Source organism: Rhinoderma darwinii, chromosome 13, assembly GCF_050947455.1.
Source record: "Rhinoderma darwinii isolate aRhiDar2 chromosome 13, aRhiDar2.hap1, whole genome shotgun sequence".
Taxonomy (NCBI): Eukaryota; Metazoa; Chordata; class Amphibia; order Anura; family Rhinodermatidae; genus Rhinoderma; species Rhinoderma darwinii.
Window position 1 is genome coordinate 8,678,092 of NC_134699.1, and position 23,739 is coordinate 8,701,830.

General features: G+C 41.7%; 1 protein-coding gene across 1 annotated transcript in view; it reads left to right on the forward strand.

Annotated features, from left to right (window-relative positions):
• The first annotated feature begins 540 nt into the window (after positions 1–540).
• EEF1A2 (eukaryotic translation elongation factor 1 alpha 2) overlaps positions 541–23,739 on the forward strand; it is a 24,792-nt gene continuing 1,593 nt past the window's right edge. Inside the window, exons 1-7 of the mRNA XM_075846229.1 lie at positions 541–862; positions 2,680–2,860; positions 10,978–11,157; positions 12,180–12,476; positions 14,017–14,167; positions 14,754–15,010; positions 16,885–17,119. Coding sequence (XP_075702344.1) covers positions 2,717–2,860; positions 10,978–11,157; positions 12,180–12,476; positions 14,017–14,167; positions 14,754–15,010; positions 16,885–17,119 — 1,264 coding nt within the window. The 5' untranslated portion in view covers positions 541–862; positions 2,680–2,716. The remainder of the gene's footprint in view (positions 863–2,679; positions 2,861–10,977; positions 11,158–12,179; positions 12,477–14,016; positions 14,168–14,753; positions 15,011–16,884; positions 17,120–23,739) is intronic.

Below are 23,739 nucleotides of genomic sequence, written 5' to 3' on the forward strand. Positions count from 1 at the left end.
ATCCAAGTTATGACATCACTGTCTCTCCTATGTGACTGCTGGTTAGATACTTTATTACAAATTATGACATCATCCTCTCCTAACTCCAGTTTACGCTGTCGCATTTTCCAACAGATGACGTCACCTGCTTTTTTACCTGATTGGTTTACTAATCCTACTCTATAATCTCCCAGTCTTGTGTATCGATCTTCTGGCTACTTTGTTGCTTTACAATCAGTTATATCCTCTCTCTCAGTGTTATCTGGCAGACCTCAGAGCCTGAATTACAATCCCCAACCTCTGATGACATCATCTTCACCTCAGGCTGTTTACATCTTGGTCCCCTGCCTCCCCCTATACACTATGCATGTGAATCAGCCCGCGGGATGCCCTGTGTTCAGGCTGGCATCATCTGGCATTGCATATAAGGTTGTTTATAACACAGAGGCAGCAATGTCATATGATTCCAGCTGCCCTAGAAACAGCAGAGCAGCTCTGCCAACCAAGAGGCTGGCTACACAGGGCAGGGCATCACCAATGCTCTCAGCTCCAGCAGCCTCACTCTATACAGAGGTCTCCTTCATTCACCAACATTAAGGAGGAACCCACCCCCTCTGTCCCCCCCATTATGTCATCCTCCTCCTTTCTAGCATCTTGCTGTGTACCCCTCCTATCCTAATCGCTCCTTCCCCCCTCCCCTCCCCAAACTTTCACTCCTCCTCTCCCCTCACCCCTCCTTCCCCATCATCCCCGGTACCGCATTGCTGTGGTGCAGGGGTGACTGCATTGCGCTGGGGCCGTCAATAGGTGGACCCCCTCCCGGAGAAATAAAACTGGCTGATCTGGAGCCGGCAGCCCCTGCTGTCTGAGAGCTCAGCCACAGGTAAGAGCTCCCCACTTTCTGCATGCAGCCCCCCAATAACTCTCTCCTATGTGTGTTTACATCCTATGATGCTTCCTGCACCCCCCATCCTTAGTTTGCCCCCCCTCATTATTTTCTGTAGTCTATATAAGTTGTGAGCCCCTTTCTACTGCCCACCTGTCTAGTTTAGAGTCCCCCTTTTCTACATTCCCTGCCTTTTGCATTGAAGCCCCCCATTAATTTAGTGCATTAATGCCTACAGCCCCTCTATAATTTCCCTTCCAACTCGCAAGCACCCCCATATCAGCCCCCTTTTGCTGTGGTCCATCATAAGTTCCTGTAGCCCCCTTCTATTGCCCACCCCTTGTCACACCTGTCTAGCTTGGTCCTCTTTTTAGTCCTGCTTTTCCAACCCTCTTCCTACTTTGGAGCCCCCCTTAAGTTGTGGGTGTATGGGGGAGGTAGGGCAGATTAGTATGGGGGTAGCAGATGTTTTGGACCTGTATGGAGTATGTGGGACATCTTTTAAAGGGACATTTTATCTGTGGCGTAATGTAAAATCCATCAAAGGCTGGAAGAGAAGAGGGAGGGAGCTCACAGCTGAATGCAGGACACATAGATACACAGTATATGTATACTCATACACATAGGATAGAGATACACAGATGGAACAGAGATAGGCTGACATTTTTTTGTCCATCATGCATAGTTTCTCCTTGCAGTCCTATGTAAAATTACACAACACATGATAATATATGTATAATGAATAGTGCCCAATGACAAACTCAGCCCTACTACATCAATTTCATGAAGTATATATTGATACATAGTGTCCAGGGTTAACATGCATGTCAGATGCAGTAGAGCTGAGTTTGTCATTCAGCACAAAACATGGTCGGAGCGTTATCTATGGTTTTACATAGGACTGCAGATAATCCTACCGCATTATCCTAACATGGTTCAAAAAAAGAAAGACGTTTAAACGACATTCAGCTCTGCCACATCCGTAATAGATATGCAATAAATAGATAAATGACCATGTATAAAGAACACAGAGCCCATTGTTAAAGGGACAGTGACCTATTAACCCTTGGATTGCCATCCCAGACTCAGTCTTTTTCGCCGAATGATCATTGATATAGTTGATTGACTGTATCTGGGCAGAAAACACTATGAAGTGGCACGTACATGTGCTGACTGCTCTCTCTCTGTGATGTACTTCATATACAAGTTGGAATCTGCTACATACAGATGTATTAGAGTTGAGCTTATTAGCACAATTGCTAGTTATATAGCACTGTGTTTTCTGCTGTTTTACATTGGACTGCACATGACAAATTCAGCTCTGCTACATCTGCATTTCACATACATTTTTGGTAATACACATAGATGCAGGAGGGCAGATTTAAATACAGGTCTCATCTCCCCTTGGATATAGAAGTCGTTCATTATTGTCCCCTGATGATCATTCTGATGTAACATATTCCCCCCCCCCTCCTCCTCCTCTTTCTACCTGGCACCCATCTTCTTTTAGGCTGCCCTTGGTATCATGTATCTGATCTGGGTGAGGGTACTGATGGGTTATCATGGCCTCATTTATCTGTGAGCTGTATTAGGAGCAATATCTATGGTCACCCAGCTTTCCCAGAAGCAGATATAACTAGGAGGAATAGAAAGGAGGGATTTTTGGAAGAAATGTTTTTGAATAAGACAAAGCAAGGACTTCTTAGATGTTGAACAGATAGATGGGGATTACTAATTACATCGCTCAGGTAGGAGGCAAGTTGTGCCTCATGCCTCAGTGACTTCTGGTGTGATGACTTATATCTTTCCTTTAGATACCCCCACCCGCTACGGAGCATAACCCCCAGGAGGATGGGGAAGGAGAAGATCCACATCAATATTGTGGTCATCGGCCACGTGGATTCCGGAAAATCCACCACCACTGGCCACCTGATTTACAAATGTGGAGGCATCGACAAAAGAACTATTGAGAAATTTGAGAAGGAGGCAGCTGAGGTGAGTGCATATGTGAAAGAGGACCTGTCACCTCTCCTCACATGTCTATTTTAGGAAATATTTGTATTGTCCCTCTGTTATTCCTCCTAGAAATGTATGATTAAATTGACAACTGGGTGTTACCATTCCCCTTGTCAAAGTGGTGTGTCCCTACACAGTCTCACTCAGCACGGATTGGACATTGTCAGTCAGTGTAGGGACACCCCCCCAACTGGTAACACCCAGCTGTCAATTTATACATACATTTCTAGGAGGAATAACAGAGGAACGGCACACCATAGAGTTTTATGTTGCAGCATTGGTTTATTATGGAGAATACAATTATTTTCTAATACAGAAATGTCAGGAGAGGTGACAGGACGATCTTATCAGGTATAGATGTAGGGTAAAATTCCTTTAATCCGGCATTAACAGTCCGGACAGTTGCTGGATTATCAAATATTCTAGACTGTTCCACCATCAAAAATCTCAACATTCTTTTCAGCATGGCTGTGGGACCTGGGATCTTATAAATGATACGTCTTTGGGGTCATGTAGGACATTAGTGATGTGCCCATGGCATTATATGATTTATTTGCTGTCATTGTGTAGCCTGCGGATCTGACGTTTGATTGTTTTTTGTGGACAATAACAATTGGGTACATAGTATTTGATGTTCTATAATGATACCCCTGGGCTCCTTGATGACATTGACCAAGGTCCCATCATGGTGATTGGGGGACCTTATTTTCTGCCCTCAAATAATACTTTGCCCAAATTCCCCTATGGCAATATGATGATTGACACAATGGGGGTGAACTATGAGCCCCTGCTCCATTGGGATAGTCGATGGAGAATAAAGATTTTTATTTGCTGCCCTAGACCTGTAACTAAATACCCTGGCAAAGGCAGAGGAGCTGGTTGGCGCCCTGCTGGCACCCAGCCCCGGGAGCGCATGCCACCGCCAGCTCCCCTAGCTACGCCTCTGGGAGGTATGTAGGTGATCACTGGAGGATAGATGGCATATGTGCTGGCGTCCAAAGGATGGGGCTGTTGTCTAGGGCACGGTGATGACATTATAAGTTTTGAGCGGCCATTCAAATTAAGAGGTTCGGCAGCTTTATGGAGCTGGACAGTGGTGTAAGCCACAAGTTTTGGATATCATTGCCCAAGCTTCAACCCATCCCTGGTATAAGAGGATCCTAACCACATATATCAGATCTTATTATATTATCCAGGGCAGATCAGGAACTTTGGAAGAAGTCTTCTAAGGATTCACACATCTATTAGACATTAGGGACAGATGGGTTGGGATTTGGCAGGAGGGTCCCTGCTGATGCGGATATCCATGTAGTACAAATGGTGATGGGGCCAACCCAACGAGGGTCCTGGAAGCCTCTGATTGCTCATACAACTGACATGTAATAGAGCTTGTTTTCTTTTTTTTAGTCTTTAAAATTCTGTGTTATGTTAATCTATGGAGTTGAGCCCCAGTACCAGGCCCACCATCATGTATGGGTGAGCGGCTGTGCTTGGACAAACATTAAAGGGGCTGCGCTGCTCCATCTGGGGTCAGACCCCTACTGATAGTCATTGATCAGAAACCCCCTTAACCTCTGATCTATAGAAAGATTTTCCATACTAATGTGCCACGTGATGCTGACTGACGGCTGCTCATGCCCCCAAAAACTAGATGTTGGATTTCCACAAGTGACAACCACTTATGACTGACATTACAGCTCCTACATTGCTGCCATTTTTCTTTTTCCGGGCTCCTGACTGGCAAATTTGATGCATGTGATAGATCGCCCACACCCATTTTACTGCACTACTAGACAAATGTGCCATTGAGGAGTCTTGGAAAGCTGGATGACTATTGGAAACTCAGCATCTAGTGGACCAAGAGACCACTGAGCAGAATATTAAAGAGCATGACTCAGGGATTTATATGAACAGCCATCGCTATGATGGAAATTCTCTCACTATGCCACGCTCTGCCAACACAGAAAGCTGCAAGATTGCAATACAGGGTATTATAATCCTGTGCAGAGCGGCAGCGGGCATCAAGAGGAAGCAGGAATGATCTAATTCTCTTTTTTGTATGGGGCTGACCCGGCCGCCGGCCCTCAAGAGGCTCCGCTGAGACCCAGATGGTGACAGCTCATTGGGGGCATTGTGTTCTGGAGATGGAGCCCCGAGATGATAATCAGGAGCAGCTGAGGAGTGGAGGCCGCAGAGAACGCTACCTCTGCCAGGGTTTAATTATAGCTGATCTGAGCTGGCAGGCACCATTTTCTGTGTGCATGTAGAGGGCACGCTGTCCTATCAGCAACACACAGCTGGGAAATGGAGACGCTCTATCAAGCGGGCACGGGGGCATCGCTGCCCTTAACCAATTGCGACCCAACAACAATGCACATTGAATGCAAAAATTCTAATCAGGTCCAGTGTCACTTTAATTATGTCCCTCATGCAATTCCATTCTGCAGTAAAAGATACTGGAGCACTTAACCAAAGGGCACTGCCATCATGCATTATCCATGCCCTATCCATGCATTGCGAGGGACAACTACTATAAAGGCTATCCTATCCCTAGTTGAATTCAATCTTTTGTTCTCTGTTATCAGTCTTTGAAAATAGTATGTACTTCAGTGGTATGACAGGCAGCGAGTTCAGAATACTTTCTACCCACATGATCACTACTTTACGTCACATCTCTCCAGTGCTCAGAACCTCCTTGTTCCTTGTCTTATATAAGACGCTGACTTCAGGGTTAGCCGTCTTTTATAAAGACAATCAAACGTAAGGTTATGGAGGTGGCAAAAAAACATTCTTTTAAGATTTCTTAAGAGTATATTTACCTCTAAACTCTTTTCCACTTGGTTTATTAATATATTACATAAAAGATTGAGTAACTTTGTAAACACATGACATTACTTATCCTCTTCTGATCCTGAGTTACATCCTGTATTATACTCCAGAGCTGCACTCACTATTCTGCTGATGGAGTCAGTGTGTACATACATTACTTATCCTCTTCTGATCCTGAGTTACATCCTGTATTATACTCCAGAGCTGCACTCACTATTCTGCTGATGGAGTCACTGTGTACATACATTACATTACTTATCCTGTACTGATCCTGAGTTATATCCTGTATTATACTCCAGAGCTGCACTCACTATTCTGCTGGTGGCATCACTGTGTACATACATTACATTACTTATCCTGTACTGATCCTGAGTTACATCCTGTATTATACTCCAGAGCTGCACTCACTATTCTGCTGGTGGAGTCACTGTGTACATACATTACATTACTTATCCTCTTCTGATCCTGAGTTACATCCTGTATTATACTGCAGAGCTGTACTCACTATTCTGCTGGTGTATAATACAGGCTATAACTCAGGATCGGTATAGGATCAGTAATGTAATGTATGTACACAGTGACTCCAACAGCAGAATAGTGAGTGCAGCTCTGGAGTATAATACATGATGTAACTCAGGATCAGTACAGGATAAGTAATGTAATGTATGTACACAGTGACTCCACCAGCAGAATAGTGAGTGCAGCTCTGGAGTATAATACAGGATGTAACTCCGGATCAGTACAGGATAAGTAATGTAATGTATGTACACAGTGACTCCACCAGCAGAATAGTGAGTGCAGCTCTGGAGTATAATACAGGATGTAACTCAGGATCAGTACAGGATAAGTAATGTAATGTATGTACACAGTGACTCCACCGGCAGAATGGTGAGTGCAGCTCTGGAATATAATACATGATGTAACTCAGGATCAGTACAGGATAAGTAATGTAATGTATGTACACAGTGACTCCACCAGCAGAATAGTGAGTGCAGCTCTGGAATATAATACATGATGTAACTCAGGATCAGTACAGGATAAGTAATGTAATATATGTACACAGTGACTCCACCAGCAGAATAGTGAGTGCAGCTCTGGAATATAATACATGATGTAACTCAGGATCAGTACAGGATAAGTAATGTCGTATTTAAAAAGTGATTGTCAGGATTCCCCTCTATAAGTCATAGGGCTGTTAATGTCTGTGCAGTACATGGATTTCCATTGATTTCAATGGACACCATGTAATACTTTATTTCTTCTGTAACGTTGTAGTGTTTACTGTACGGTTACTGTGGTGATAATAGTTGGTGAACCCCTTTAATTTTCATAAAATGTTATAGTCTGATTTTTTAAGGAAAGCTTTGTTGGCTGTTTCCGTAACTTCCATAGACTTCAATGGAGAGAGCCATGTGGCCACCCAACCAAGTGGAGCTGGGGCTAGGACCCATTGTTCTCCTGATAAATGGGGGTCCCGGTGGAACTTTTTAGACATTTATGGCATATCTGATAACCTATAGATGTTTACAGTGAGGAAACCCCTTCAACCCCCATCAACTGTATGTACAGTTTTCTCCAGTGCTGAGACAGTATCTGACAGTATCAGTCCATAGGTTCCAGAGGCCAAATGTCAACTGTTTATACTGCTATAGTGCGAGTGTGTGAAGCAGGGTCGGCCCTAGGATAGATGGCGCCCTGTGCGAAATGATCTTCCGGCGCCCCACCCCATCATTAAAAAAAAATGCCCCATAAAAAAATTATAATACCCCTCTAGTGCCCCCATACAGTATAATAATAATATTTAATAATATAATATATTACAACCCCTTCAAGGACACAGTATTTTGTCCTCTAATTGTGCCCACAGTATTATGCGCCCTGTAGTACCCCTACACAGTATAATGTCCGCTTAGTGGCCCCCACACAGTATAGTGCCCCCCTGTAGATTTTGCCATATAGCCTCCCTGTAGACAGTGCCATAATCCCCCACCTCCTTTTTGTAGATCGTGCCGTACAGCCCCCCACACCTCCCCCTTGTAGACAGTGCCCCCAACAAAAACAAAAATTGTACTCACCTCGTTCCCATGACGAACTGAGCTGCTCCATGACGGGACCCTAGTACAGAGTTTACCAACCTTTTCGGACTCGAGGCAGCACTGGAAAAACAAAATTTCCTCAGGGCAACCCTACCAAAAATTGTTTTGAGAAAGACAGAAAACGGCTAAGAACAAGCACAAGGGCATGTTCACACATGTTTGCCTCAAAATTCTTTCAGCAACTGACAGCGTTGTTTGGCCTTTTTTTTTGTTTTTTGTTAAGCTGTTGAAGCGAATGCAAAAGACGCAGGAAAAAAAAGCTCCAAACGAGCGCCGCAGGTATCTTCTGCCTCCTATTAATTTCAATTGGAAGTCAGAGGTGGAAACCACTTGAAGCCCCCCACTCACAGAAAAATGACCATCAACCCCCCACTCACAGTAAAATGACCATCAGCCCCCCACTCACAGCAAAATGACCATCAGCCCACCACTCAGTAAAATGACCATCAGACCCCCACTCACAGATTCCCCCTGTAGGTAGCGCCACACAGCCCCTTGTAGGTAGCGCCACACAGCCCCTTGTAGGTAGCACCACACAGCCGGTTGTGGGTAGCACCGCACAGCCCCCTTGTGGGTAGCGCCAGACAGCCCCCTTGTAGGTAGCGCCACACAGCCCCTTGTGGGTAGCACCGCACAGCCCCCTTGTGGGTAGCACCACGTAGCCCCTTGTAGGTAGCACCACACAGCCCCCTTGTGGGTAGCGCCAGACAGCCCCCTTGTAGGTAGCGCCAGACAGCCCCCTTGTGGGTAGCGCCAGACAGCCCCCTTGTAGGTAACTCCACACAGCCCCCTTGTAGATAGCGCCACACAGCCCCCTTGTAGATAGCGCCACACAGCCCCCTTGTAGATAGCGTCACACAGCCCCCTTGTAGATAGCGTCACACAGCCCCCTGTAGAGTGGGCCACACAGCCCCCTGTCAGGAGGTCCACACAGCCCCCTGTAGGGAGTGCCGCACAGCCCCCTGTAGGGAGTGCCGCACAGCCCCCGTAGGGAGTGCCGCACAGCCCCCTGTAGGGAGTGCCGCGCAGGCCCCTGATAGGAAGTGTCGCAAAGACCCCTGGTAGGAAGTGCCACACAGCCCACAGCCCCCTGGTAGGGAGTGAAAAAAAGGATTAAAAAAAAGGACAACTGTGCAGGAGCACACAAAATACCCAGCTTTCCCAGCTATCAAATAAATGTGTGGAAATAAACTAAGTTATAACTTTTATTTAGTCTGAGTAAAGGATTAATCCTTTTAGCTAGATTAAATAAAAGTTATATCTAAGTTTATTTCCACACTGTTTTTTTTTATACCCGGGAAAGCTAGGTATTTTGTGTGCTCCTGCACAGTTGTCCTTTGTAGGTAGTGCCACAAAGCCCACAGCCCCCCTGTAGATAGCAACCCCCCCCCTTCCAGTATAGATAGCGCCACCGTAGCTCCCTGAAGGAGCGGAATCCCTGTGTGACCGGGGATTCCGGTCCTGGAGCGCTGCTTGATGCCTCTGTCCATATATGGACAGTGACATCAGGGAAAACTCCTGAAGCGGAATCCCCGGTCACAGCGTTGCAGACGCTATGACCGTCGATTCCACTCCAGGAGAAGCTCCTGACGTCTGTGTCCATGACGTCATTGGCTTCACCTGGAGTGGAATCCCCGATCATAGCGTCTGCAATGCTGTGACCGGGGATTCCGCTTCAGGAGTTTTCCCTGATGTCACTGTCCATATATGGACAGAGGCATCAAGCAGCGCTCCAGGACCGGAATCCCCGGCCACACGGGGATTCCACTCCTTCAGGGAGCTACGGTGGCGCTATCCTGGAAGGGGGGGGTTGATATCTACAGGGGGGCACTATAGCAGAGCAAGGGAGGTATCTCCCTGCTCTGCTGTCTACTAGCGCCGCTGTAGCTGAAGGGAGCTACAATGGCGCTAGTAGACAGCAGAGCAGGGAGATATCTCCCTGCTCTGCTATAGTGCCGTCGCTACCGCTATAGCAGCCAAAGCAGCTGCTAGCGGCGCCACCGCCCTCATGCCCGGTGTCACCGCTAGCAGCCTCTATGGCTGCTACAGCGGTAGCCACTAAGTGAAGAAGCGCCCGGGTGCGACTGCAGTTAGTGTGTGTATACCCGCTGGTGGTTGCAACGGCGCGGGGATACACACACCCGCTGGCGCCCCTCTTGCCGTGTGGCGGCTGGCGCCCTGTGCGACCGGACTGGTCGAACATAACTAAGGCCGGCCATGGTGTGAAGCATATGATATTGCATTGTAATACATAGCAGGCAGGGCTGAAAAAGAGGGGTAAAAAATACCATGTGCCCCTGGCAATGCTCATGATATGAACTTAAAGGGTTTCTCCAGTTTGGACAATCCCTACTTGTTAGAAGAGTCCCTTGCCAATAAGCAGATCACAAAGTGTCCTCCTGCTGAGATCCCCAGTGATCGGATATAATCTGTAGGAAAATCAGTAAGTGTTCAGTTTCCCCGCAGCGCCACCACAGGGGAAACTAAGCATTACACTAAGCAGTGCCCACACATATGAAGGGGTTGTTTGTGTAATACAGCACATGTCCTCCACAGAGAGAGACGCTCTATGTAACCGCTCTCCACTCTTGCCAAGAGATGAGGGACCTGAACAGGGACACCCTTCTATTAACTTAAAATTTTCTAATAGGCTGTATGGAAATGGGTTCTCCAAACTGGACAACGCCTGCATTACAGACAACCCATTGATATAAATGGGCACTGTGTAATGCTTAATATTTCCTCTGTGGTGGTGCTGTAGGAAAACGAAAACACATACTGCTGATCACTGGGGGTCTCAGCAGGGGAGATACTTTATGATCTGCTTATTTTCAAGGGACCCTTCTAACAAGTAGGGATTGTGCAAAGCGGTGAAACCCTTTAATGCTCTTTTTAAGAGAATTTCCAACTTAGGTCCCATAAAATCCCTACAATTTTTTTTTTATCAAATTGTTAAAAATACTATTACGTCATTTTTTTGTCATATCTATTTTTGAAAAAGTTGGTTGACATCCAATATGGTGCCCATCAAAAGTTCCCACAGGTCTTGCCTCCCTGCTTTGCTCCGAAGGGGTCTTCTAAATGCACATTCATAATAAGGTCAGAGTAAGGGCTGCAATAACACAGGTGACAGTCATTGTCATGCATTTTCTTATCTATGCTTTTTCTTAGATGGGTAAAGGCTCCTTCAAGTACGCCTGGGTTCTAGACAAACTAAAGGCAGAAAGAGAGCGCGGAATCACCATTGACATTTCCCTGTGGAAGTTTGAGACCACCAAATATTACATCACCATCATTGATGCCCCTGGACATCGTGACTTCATCAAGAACATGATCACTGGAACTTCTCAGGTGAGTGGAGACCTTGACTGGTCCAAGTTCTGATGTCTACATACACCTAGCACAAGATATATATAAAACAATTCTAAAGCCTTAACTTGTAATCAGTGACTTCTAATCGTAGGCAGAGCAAGTAATCATGGGTCACCATAGCAAAATTTGTATTGACTCCCCCACTCAACGACGGCCCATCGCACATATATAAATACAGCAAGTGCAGTAGGTTAGTAATATGGGCCCATGTTTCTCTTGGGGTCCCATTGGAGCTTAAAAGGCTTCACAGACAACATACCCACCCTTGACCTATATAAAATCTAGTCTAATGATCTTATATGGTCATAGAACTCTGGTAAATTGGAATCACCAATACTTTTACTGTAGATAAGATCTCCCAAAAAGTTTTCTTGCTATTTTTTTTAAAGTTATTCCACAAAGAGAATGTAGAAGTGCTCTACAGTGTTAGGCTGGATTCACACGACCATGTTACGTCCGTAATGGACGGAACGTATTTCGGCCCGAAGTCCCGGACCAAACACAGTGCAGGGAGCCGGGCTCCTAGCATCATAGTTATGTACGATGCTAGGAGTCCGTGCCTCGCTGCAGGACAACTGTCCCGTACTGTAATCATGTTTTCAGTATGGGACAGTAGTTCCAGGGAGCTTTCAAGCTTTCAAGGCTAGAGAATTCTCCTAGACCATTGACCTCTTGTATGGTCAGGTTCTTGAGCCGCATAATGATCACGTCTGCTGCAAGTCAATGGCGCATTAAAGGGTTATTCCCATCTTAGACATTTATGGCCCATGGATATTCAATAAATGTTTAAGATGAGAATATATCATAGTCATTATTTTTTCATTGTCAGTACAGAATGACCAATATGAGTATTCCCACTGACTAGTGCCATTTTATAAATGTTCTCAAGCTATTGGATTGGGTTCTAGTGGACCCTGTTGTCCACTTCTGTAGGAAACCCAACCTACAATACAACATTGCCTCGTTTACCTTATATAATGGTGATACATGTCTCTTTCCAGGCAGATTGTGCGGTCTTGATAGTGGCAGCCGGTGTTGGCGAGTTTGAGGCTGGAATATCAAAGAACGGTCAAACAAGAGAGCACGCCCTACTAGCTTACACACTTGGAGTAAAACAGCTCATCGTGGGCATCAACAAAATGGACTCCACTGAGCCACCCTACAGTGAAAAACGTTATGATGAGATTGTAAAAGAGGTCAGCGCTTACATCAAGAAGATTGGTTACAATCCATCCACTGTACCTTTTGTGCCCATCTCCGGCTGGCATGGGGACAATATGCTGGAGCCATCTCCTAACGTAAGTGAGACACAGGTCATATTCTTGTAGTCATGGGAAAAGTTCTATTCTTGGCTTGTTTCTAGGTTGGGTTGGCCATGCCCTAGTACTGAAATGGTATGGACTTAGTTGGCTGGATGTTTGGAGGCTTTGAATCCTAAGAACTGATTCAAGTGATTACGTCTTTATTCGGGGCCATGTAATATTGCGTTATAAGCGGATAGAGGTTATATATGATTATATAGCGTCAGCAGATTTCCAATTTCCTGGAGTCATTCAGTACTGCCCATTTCATCTCCCTTGGGTGTTACAGAGCATCATTAATTGCCCCTCAACAATCCCCATCCCATCACCCATCTTTATCTCCATTTAGTAATACGTGTCCCTGACTCATCATCGCATGGGATCTGCCAGGTCCAGAACATTCCCCAGTCATCAGATCCTATAAACCCAGTTATAAAAAGACAGGGGCTCAGTGCCAGTGGAGACGACTCGAGAAGGCAGAACTTATGCAACCCAAACAAGGCTACCAATACAGGGGCTTTAATAGATTCTTACTAAAACCAGGTGGATGAAGTCTGGTTATTTCTTGAGATGGTCAAATGTGGGCAGATGCACTTAAGACGCAACTAAAGGACACAGAAGAAAGCCAATATAAAAGACTAAGGCGACATGCAAAAAGTGTCATCGTGGCGGGCACTGTCATCTTGGGTGATAAAACTGTACTCTATATGGTAGCGTCACCTAGATGGTTGCCATCTGGTTCCAATATGTTGGTGACCTACTTCCACAGTACTTTGGAGCCAATCAGACCCATAGATCATTCATAGAGCTATACCAGAGACCATACAAATGATAATAGATCTGTCAACAGCATTTTGTTGATGGATTCCATCTTAGTGGAAATGTGCTTAAAGTGTCTTTATCATGAGACAGAGGTACCTAAAGAAAGGGCATCTATAAGATGCCAAAAAAGCTTGATAGCTGCCACTATACAGTTTCCAAACCTGAGTTTTTGGGGCAGCACACTGTGCCTGGCAGCCAGCTGGAAAGGACATTTGGGGGAATTCTGGGGAAAGCCCGCCAATAAGAATTATTTAGAACACGTCCAACAATTGGCTGCACTTCCAAAAAGTCCTTTCCAGCTGGATGCACGGCAGCCCCCAAACTCTTGGATGTGAAACCCAATGTCCAGGTGAGGACCAGGAGGGACTGGTGGTTGGTCATGTGGCGGTTGGTCATGAACAATATGCAGCTTCACTTTGTGCCATCAAAACCCTGGGCACATCATTGGAGGAACTTTGGATAAGCCGGATGCCATGATCCTATCTGACAAAGCCAAGTCCTACCTTGGCAACCAAGGCCCTTCTACATCACGGCAGCCACAGCCTTCAGGTAGATATACAGTGACGTCATGGGCTCCAAGTAAATTCCTAAGCTGAATGAATAAATGAATGAAAGGCCAACCTCATCCAAGATACCCTAATCTCGATTTGCCTCTTATCTTTTGCCCCTCTTCCCCTGACTCTCCTCCGCCCCCTGCTGGTATTCCCTCCTGTAGATGCCTTGGTTTAAAGGATGGAAGGTGGAGAGAAAAGAAGGAAACGCAAGTGGAGTTTCTCTCCTAGAAGCTTTGGACACAATTCTTCCTCCAACTCGTCCAACAGATAAACCTCTGCGCCTCCCACTCCAAGATGTCTACAAGATTGGAGGTAACCAGGTCATGTGATCAAGGGATATCTACATATATTTTGCTGTGACTTCAAATGTATTTGGTATTAAAAGTAATTTCTTTCAAAATATGTATATATTTCATTTTTTTATTTTAGAAACCATCAGCAAGTAGATTAACTACTGTTGATGGATCCTATTTTCGCTTTGACTTATTGCTTATATGGATTCTATTATATTTCTCTGACTACCAACATAGCAGCTATAACTATTTCAGACTTCTTTACCCTGCAAAGCATGCTTCATTAGTCAGGTCGAAAAAAAATGTCGGGTGACTACCTCCATGTTGCAGGCAGCAACAGAGGATGCAAAATCAACCCTACAAAATAAATCCCATAGCTTCCTGGTCCCCTGTGAGTGTGGCATAAGTGTAGTGTGAGATTGGGGTTTACTACCCCTGGATTTTTGGGTGTTGGCAGATATCAAGGGAATGTCTTGCAGCCCCCATAGACATTACATAAAACGAATGTCTAAGGAAAGCTTTGGGTTTCTTTATATAAAACTGTCCCTGTTGTGATATGTGGACTATATACCATAATCCTATGACTTTTTCCTTCTCGTCTGCAGGAATCGGCACAGTTCCAGTCGGCCGTGTAGAAACTGGGATCCTAAAACCCGGCATGGTAGTGACCTTTGCTCCTGTAAATATCACCACAGAAGTGAAGTCTGTGGAGATGCACCATGAAGCTTTGAGCGAGGCTCTTCCCGGAGATAACGTTGGCTTTAACGTAAAAAATGTGTCAGTCAAAGACATCCGTCGTGGTAACGTGTGTGGTGACAGCAAAGCCGACCCACCCCAGGAAGCTGCGCAATTCACCTCCCAGGTCATTGAGCGTAACCTAAATATTAATCAGGTGTCTTCTAAAGAGCATTTCTTCCTATTTTAGGAAAATTAACCTTAGTACATAATTTAATCTACAATAATTATATAGAACAGTGCCACCTAGGGTCACTTTATAACATTACATTTTTGCAATCACTATTTCTAAAGGGATTGTTGAGGGTTACCAAAACATGGCTGATTCTTCCAAAACCAGTGCCACACCTGTACACAGGTTGTGTGGGGTATTGCAGCTCAATCTATTACCCCCTTCCAATTCGCCATCCACAACAAGTAGTAACAGGGTGTGGACACTGATGTGAATGCATTCTGGATCCACATCATACCCCATGAAGCTCAACGGTCAGAACCAGTGGTGCAACTACCGCTATAGCAGCAATTGCGGCTGCTGCAGGACCCACGGCATGAAGGGGCCCGTGCCGCCAGCCGGGACGGGCCCCCACATGCCTTGTGGCTATGGCTGCTACAGCGGTAGCGACGCCACATTCAATAGTATCTGCGTCCTTAAGATGCAGATACTATTGTACACTATGACAGAGCAGGGAGGTACCTCCCTGCTCTGCCATAGGCTACAGGCCACATTCGGTCTGCAGCCTATCAAGCGCAGGGTCAGGATCCCTGCGCAGGCCGGCGTGATGGCGTCACTGGATCACGCCGGCCTATGCAAGGATCCCGTCGGCGTTGAGGAGCTGCTTCATTCGTCAGGGGATCGGGGCCTAGGTGGGTATAATTTGAGTGTTTGGGGGTGATATATCGTACTACTTACAAGAGAGGTGGGAGCGCTATCTACAAGGGGGGCTGTATGGCACAATCTACAGGGGAGGGCTGTATGGTACAATCTACAGGGGAGGGCTGTATGGCACAATCTAATCTGCAGGAAGGGGCTGTATGGGACAATCTACAGGGGAGGGCTGTATGGCACAATCTACAGGGGAGGGCTGTATGGTACAATCTACAGGGGGACTGTATGGCACAATCTACAGGGGAGGGCTGTATGGCACAATCTACAGTGTATGGCTGTATGGCACAATCTACAGGGGAGGGCTGTATTGCACAATCTACAGGGGAGGGCTGTATGGCACAATCTGCAGGAGGGGGCTGTATGGGAAAATCTGCAGGGGAGGGCTGTATGCACAATCTGCAGGAGGGGGCTGTATGGCACAATCTGCAGGAGGGGGCTGTATGGGACAGTCTACACGGGGCACTGGCTACAAAGGGGGGCTGTGTTTGGCACCCAGGGGAGGGGGGCCCAGTCAAAAGTTTGCTATGGGGCCCAATGTTTCAGTGTTACGCCCCTGGTCAGAGCAAAGGACAAGATAGTCAATAGAGTTGGGCTGCAATATCACACACAACCCATGGACGAAAGCAGCCATGTTTTTCTAATCCTGGACAACCCCTTTAAATGAGAACTGTCAAAGGCATTATAGAAAAAAAGCCAACTTTGCTGCATATAAAAGAAGTGAAAACATTTTTGGTTTGCACCGACATATTAAATTTTTTCAGAAAAATCAGCATCACAACAACACTTCCTATCATGTGCTCTGAAAGCTCAGACTTATCATAGGGTCATAGTGTAAATCCAAATTCCAAAACCATTCCGTCGATGTCCAATACTAGTGAGCTTGAATAGTGGTAGTAGGGTGTGGACACTGCTGCATGGGTTCTGGATCCAAATAATGCCCCATGAAAGGTCAGGAAGTGTTGTCATGGGGACACTCCACACTGGAATAATGTAGTGAAAAAAGTTTCTCATGTCTTTAATTTTCATTAAAGAGGCTTTTGTTTTTTTTTGTTATTCAGGTCTGTAAACCCTTTACCTTACAGTATTTATGATTGCGGCTGTTTTCCCTTTGGTAGGTGATCATACTAAACCATCCAGGCCAAATAAGTGCTGGCTATTCTCCAGTCATTGATTGTCACACTGCACACATTGCCTGCAAGTTTGCAGAACTGAAAGAGAAGATCGACCGTCGCTCTGGTAAAAAGCTTGAGGACAACCCAAAATCCCTGAAATCTGGAGATGCCGCCATCGTAGAGATGATTCCTGGAAAGCCCATGTGTGTGGAGAGCTTCTCACAGTACCCACCTCTTGGTAAGAAAATCATTCCAAATATGTTTTTTCCTACACATTCACCAATTTGTAGACATGAACTGCTATACTACTGCCCCCTATGGAAAAGAATGCAACTACTATAATACTGCCCCTATATACAAGAATATAACTACTATAATACTGCACCCCATATACAAGAATATAACTACTATAATACTACTCCTATATACAAGAATATAACTACTATAATACTGCCCCTATATACAAGAATATAACTACTATAATACTGCTCCCTATATACAAGAATATAACTACTATAATACTGCCCCCTATGGAAAAGAATGCAATTACTATAATACTGCCCCTATATACAAGAATATAACTACTATAATACTGCCCCCTATATACAAGAATATAACTACTATAATACTGCACCCCATATACAAGAATATAACTACTATAATACTACTCCTATATACAAGAATATAACTACTATAATACTGCCCCTGTATACAAGAATATAACTACTATAATACTGCCCCTATATACAAGAATATAACTACTATAATACTGCCAATATAAACAAGAATATAACTACTATAATACTGCCCCTATATACAAGAATATAACTACTATAATACTGCCCCCTATATACAATAATATAACTACTATAATACTGCCCCCTATATACAAGAATATAACTACTATAATACTGCCCCTATATACAAGAATATAACTACTATAATACTGCTCCTATCTACAAGAATATAACTACTATAATACTGCTCCTATATACAAGAATATAACTACTATAATACTGCCCCTATATACAAGAATATAACTACTATAATACTGCCCCTATATACAAGAATATAACTACTATAATACTGCCCTATATACAAGAATATAACTACTATAATACTGCACCTATATACAAGAATATAACTACTATAATACTGCCCCCTATATACAAGAATATAACTACTATATACAAGAAAATAACTACTATAATACTGCTCCTATATACAAGAATATACCTACTATAATACTGCCCCTATATACAAGAATATACCTACTATAATACTGCACCTATATACAAGAATATAACTGCTATATACAAGAATATAACTACTATAATACTGCTCCTATATACAAGAATATAACTACTATAATACTGCCCCTTATATACAAGAATATAACTACCATAATACTGCCCCTATATACAAGACTATAATGACTATAATACTGCACCTATATACAAGAATATAACTGCTATACACAAGCATATAACTACTATAATACTGCTCCTATATACAAGAATATAGCTACTATAATACTGCCCCTTATATACAAGAATATAACTACCATAATACTGCCCCTATATACAAGAATATAATGACTATAATACTGCACCTATATACAAGAATATAACTACTATAATACTGCTCCTATATACAAGAATATAACTACTATAAAACTGCCCCTATATACAAGAATATAACTACTATGATACTTCCCCCTATATACAAGAATATAACTACTACAATACTGCTCCTAAATACAAGAATATAACTACTATAATACTGCTCCTATATACAAGAATATAACTACTATAATACTGCTCCTATATACAAGAATATAACTACTATAAAACTGCCCCTATATACAAGAATATAACTACTATGATACTTCCCCTATATACAAGAATATAACTACTATAATACTGCTCCTATATATACAAGAATATAACTACTATAATACTGCCCCTATATACAAGAATATAACTACTATAATAGTGCCCTCTATATACAAGAATATAACTACTATAATACTGCTCCTATATACAAGAATATAACTACTATAATACTGCCCCTATATACAAGAATATAACTACTATAATAGTGCCCTCTATATACAAGAATATAACTACTATAATACTGCTCCTATATACAAGAATATAACTACTATAATACTGCCCCTATATACAAGAATATAACTACTATAATAGTGCCCTCTATATACAAGAATATAACTACTATAATAGTGCCCTCTATATACAAGAATATAACTACTATAATACTGCTCCTATATACAAGAATATAACTACTATAATACTGCTCCTATATACAAGAATATAACTACTATAATACTGCCCCCTATATACAAGAATATAACTACTATAATACTGCTCCTATATACAAGAATATAACTACTATAATACTGCTCCTATATACAAGGATATAACCACTATAATACTGCCCCTATATACAAGAATATAAATACTATAATAGTGCCCTCTATATACAAGATTATAACGACTCTAATACTGCCCCGTATATATACAAGAATATAACTACTCTAATACTGCCCCGTATATACAAGAATATAACTACTATAATACTGCCCCTATATACAAGAATATAACTATTATAATACTGCTCCTATATACAAGAATATAACTACTATAATACTGCCCCTATATACAAGAATATAACTACTATAATACTGCCAATATAAACAAGAATATAACTACTATAATACTGCCCCTATATACAAGAATATAACTACTATAATACTGCCCCCTATATACAATAATATAACTACTATAATACTGCCCCCTATATACAAGAATATAACTACTATAATACTGCCCCTATATACAAGAATATAACTACTATAATACTGCTCCTATCTACAAGAATATAACTACTATAATACTGCTCCTATATACAAGAATATAACTACTATAATACTGCCCCTATATACAAGAATATAACTACTATAATACTGCCCCTATATACAAGAATATAACTACTATAATACTGCCCTATATACAAGAATATAACTACTATAATACTGCACCTATATACAAGAATATAACTACTATAATACTGCCCCCTATATACAAGAATATAACTACTATATACAAGAAAATAACTACTATAATACTGCTCCTATATACAAGAATATACCTACTATAATACTGCCCCTATATACAAGAATATACCTACTATAATACTGCACCTATATACAAGAATATAACTGCTATATACAAGAATATAACTACTATAATACTGCTCCTATATACAAGAATATAACTACTATAATACTGCCCCTTATATACAAGAATATAACTACCATAATACTGCCCCTATATACAAGACTATAATGACTATAATACTGCACCTATATACAAGAATATAACTGCTATACACAAGCATATAACTACTATAATACTGCTCCTATATACAAGAATATAGCTACTATAATACTGCCCCTTATATACAAGAATATAACTACCATAATACTGCCCCTATATACAAGAATATAATGACTATAATACTGCACCTATATACAAGAATATAACTACTATAATACTGCTCCTATATACAAGAATATAACTACTATAAAACTGCCCCTATATACAAGAATATAACTACTATGATACTTCCCCCTATATACAAGAATATAACTACTACAATACTGCTCCTAAATACAAGAATATAACTACTATAATACTGCTCCTATATACAAGAATATAACTACTATAATACTGCTCCTATATACAAGAATATAACTACTATAAAACTGCCCCTATATACAAGAATATAACTACTATGATACTTCCCCTATATACAAGAATATAACTACTATAATACTGCTCCTATATATACAAGAATATAACTACTATAATACTGCCCCTATATACAAGAATATAACTACTATAATAGTGCCCTCTATATACAAGAATATAACTACTATAATACTGCTCCTATATACAAGAATATAACTACTATAATACTGCCCCTATATACAAGAATATAACTACTATAATAGTGCCCTCTATATACAAGAATATAACTACTATAATAGTGCCCTCTATATACAAGAATATAACTACTATAATACTGCTCCTATATACAAGAATATAACTACTATAATACTGCCCTGTATATACAACAATATAACTACTATAATACTGCCCTCTATATACAAGAATATAACTACTATAATACTGCTCCTATATACAAGAATATAACTACTATAATACTGCTCCTATATACAAGAATATAACTACTATAATACTGCCCCCTATATACAGGAATATAACTACTATAATACTCCTCCTATATACAAGAATATAACTACTATAATACTGCCCCTATATACAAGGATATAACCACTATAATACTGCCCCTATATACAAGAATATAAATACTATAATAGTGCCCTCTATATACAAGATTATAACGACTCTAATACTGCCCCGTATATATACAAGAATATAACTACTCTAATACTGCCCCGTATATACAAGAATATAACTACTATAATACTGCCCCTATATACAAGAATGTAACTATTATAATACTGCTCCTATATACAAGAATATAACTACTATAATACTGCCCCTATATACAAGAATATAACTACTATAATACTGCCAATATAAACAAGAATATAACTACTATAATACTGCCCCTATATACAAGAATATAACTACTATAATACTGCCCCCTATATACAATAATATAACTACTATAATACTGCCCCCTATATACAAGAATATAACTACTATAATACTGCCCCTATATACAAGAATATAACTACTATAATACTGCTCCTATCTACAAGAATATAACTACTATAATACTGCTCCTATATACAAGAATATAACTACTATAATACTGCCCCTATATACAAGAATATAACTACTATAATACTGCCCCTATATACAAGAATATAACTACTATAATACTGCCCTATATACAAGAATATAACTACTATAATACTGCACCTATATACAAGAATATAACTACTATAATACTGCCCCCTATATACAAGAATATAACTACTATATACAAGAAAATAACTACTATAATACTGCTCCTATATACAAGAATATACCTACTATAATACTGCCCCTATATACAAGAATATACCTACTATAATACTGCACCTATATACAAGAATATAACTGCTATATACAAGAATATAACTACTATAATACTGCTCCTATATACAAGAATATAACTACTATAATACTGCCCCTTATATACAAGAATATAACTACCATAATACTGCCCCTATATACAAGACTATAATGACTATAATACTGCACCTATATACAAGAATATAACTGCTATACACAAGCATATAACTACTATAATACTGCTCCTATATACAAGAATATAGCTACTATAATACTGCCCCTTATATACAAGAATATAACTACCATAATACTGCCCCTATATACAAGAATATAATGACTATAATACTGCACCTATATACAAGAATATAACTACTATAATACTGCTCCTATATACAAGAATATAACTACTATAAAACTGCCCCTATATACAAGAATATAACTACTATGATACTTCCCCCTATATACAAGAATATAACTACTACAATACTGCTCCTAAATACAAGAATATAACTACTATAATACTGCTCCTATATACAAGAATATAACTACTATAATACTGCTCCTATATACAAGAATATAACTACTATAAAACTGCCCCTATATACAAGAATATAACTACTATGATACTTCCCCCTATATACAAGAATATAACTACTATAATACTGCTCCTATATATACAAGAATATAACTACTATAATACTGCCCCTATATACAAGAATATAACTACTATAATAGTGCCCTCTATATACAAGAATATAACTACTATAATACTGCTCCTATATACAAGAATATAACTACTATAATACTGCCCCTATATACAAGAATATAACTACTATAATAGTGCCCTCTATATACAAGAATATAACTACTATAAGGGCATGACCACACATGGCGGAATTCCTCCGCAACTGTCCGCATCAATGCCGCACCTAATCCGGGTTGCGGATTACGGCTGCGGATCTGCACAAAATGTGCAGAAAATTGATGCGGACTGGCCGCTGCGGACTGCAGGAAAAGTGCTTCCCTTCTCCCTATCAGTGCAGGATAGAGAGAAGGGACAGCACTTTCCCTAGTGAAAGTAAAAGAAATTCATACTTACCGCCCGTTGTCTTGATGACGCGTCCCTCCTTCGGCATCCAGCCCGACCTCCCTGGATGACGCGCCAGTCCATGTGACCGCTGCAGCCTGTGCTTGGCCTGTGATTGGCTGCAGCCGTCACTTCCACTGAAACGTCATCCTGGGAGGCCGGACTGGAGACAGAAACAGGGAGTTCTCGGTAAGTATGAACTTATATGTTTTTTTACAGATACATGTATATTGAGATCGGTAGTCACTGTCCCGGGTGCAGAAACAGTTACTGCCGATCGCTTAACTCTTTCAGCACCCTGGACAGTGACTATTTACTGACGTCTCCTAGCAACGCTCCCGTCATTACGGGAGCCCCATTGACTTCCTCAGTCTGGCTGTAGACCTAGAAATACATAGGTCCAGCCAGAATGAAGAAATGTCATGTTAAAAAACCAATACGCTCCGCACCACACATAACATGTGCATGACAGCTGCGGACTTCATTGCGGAACTTAGAATCTCCATTGAAGTCAATGGAGAAATTCCGCCATGAGTCCGCAACCAGTCCGCCACTGCTCCGCAACAGACAGAGCATGCTGCGGACACCACATTCCGCTCCGCAGCCTATGCTCCGCAGCGGAATTGTACGCATCGTGTA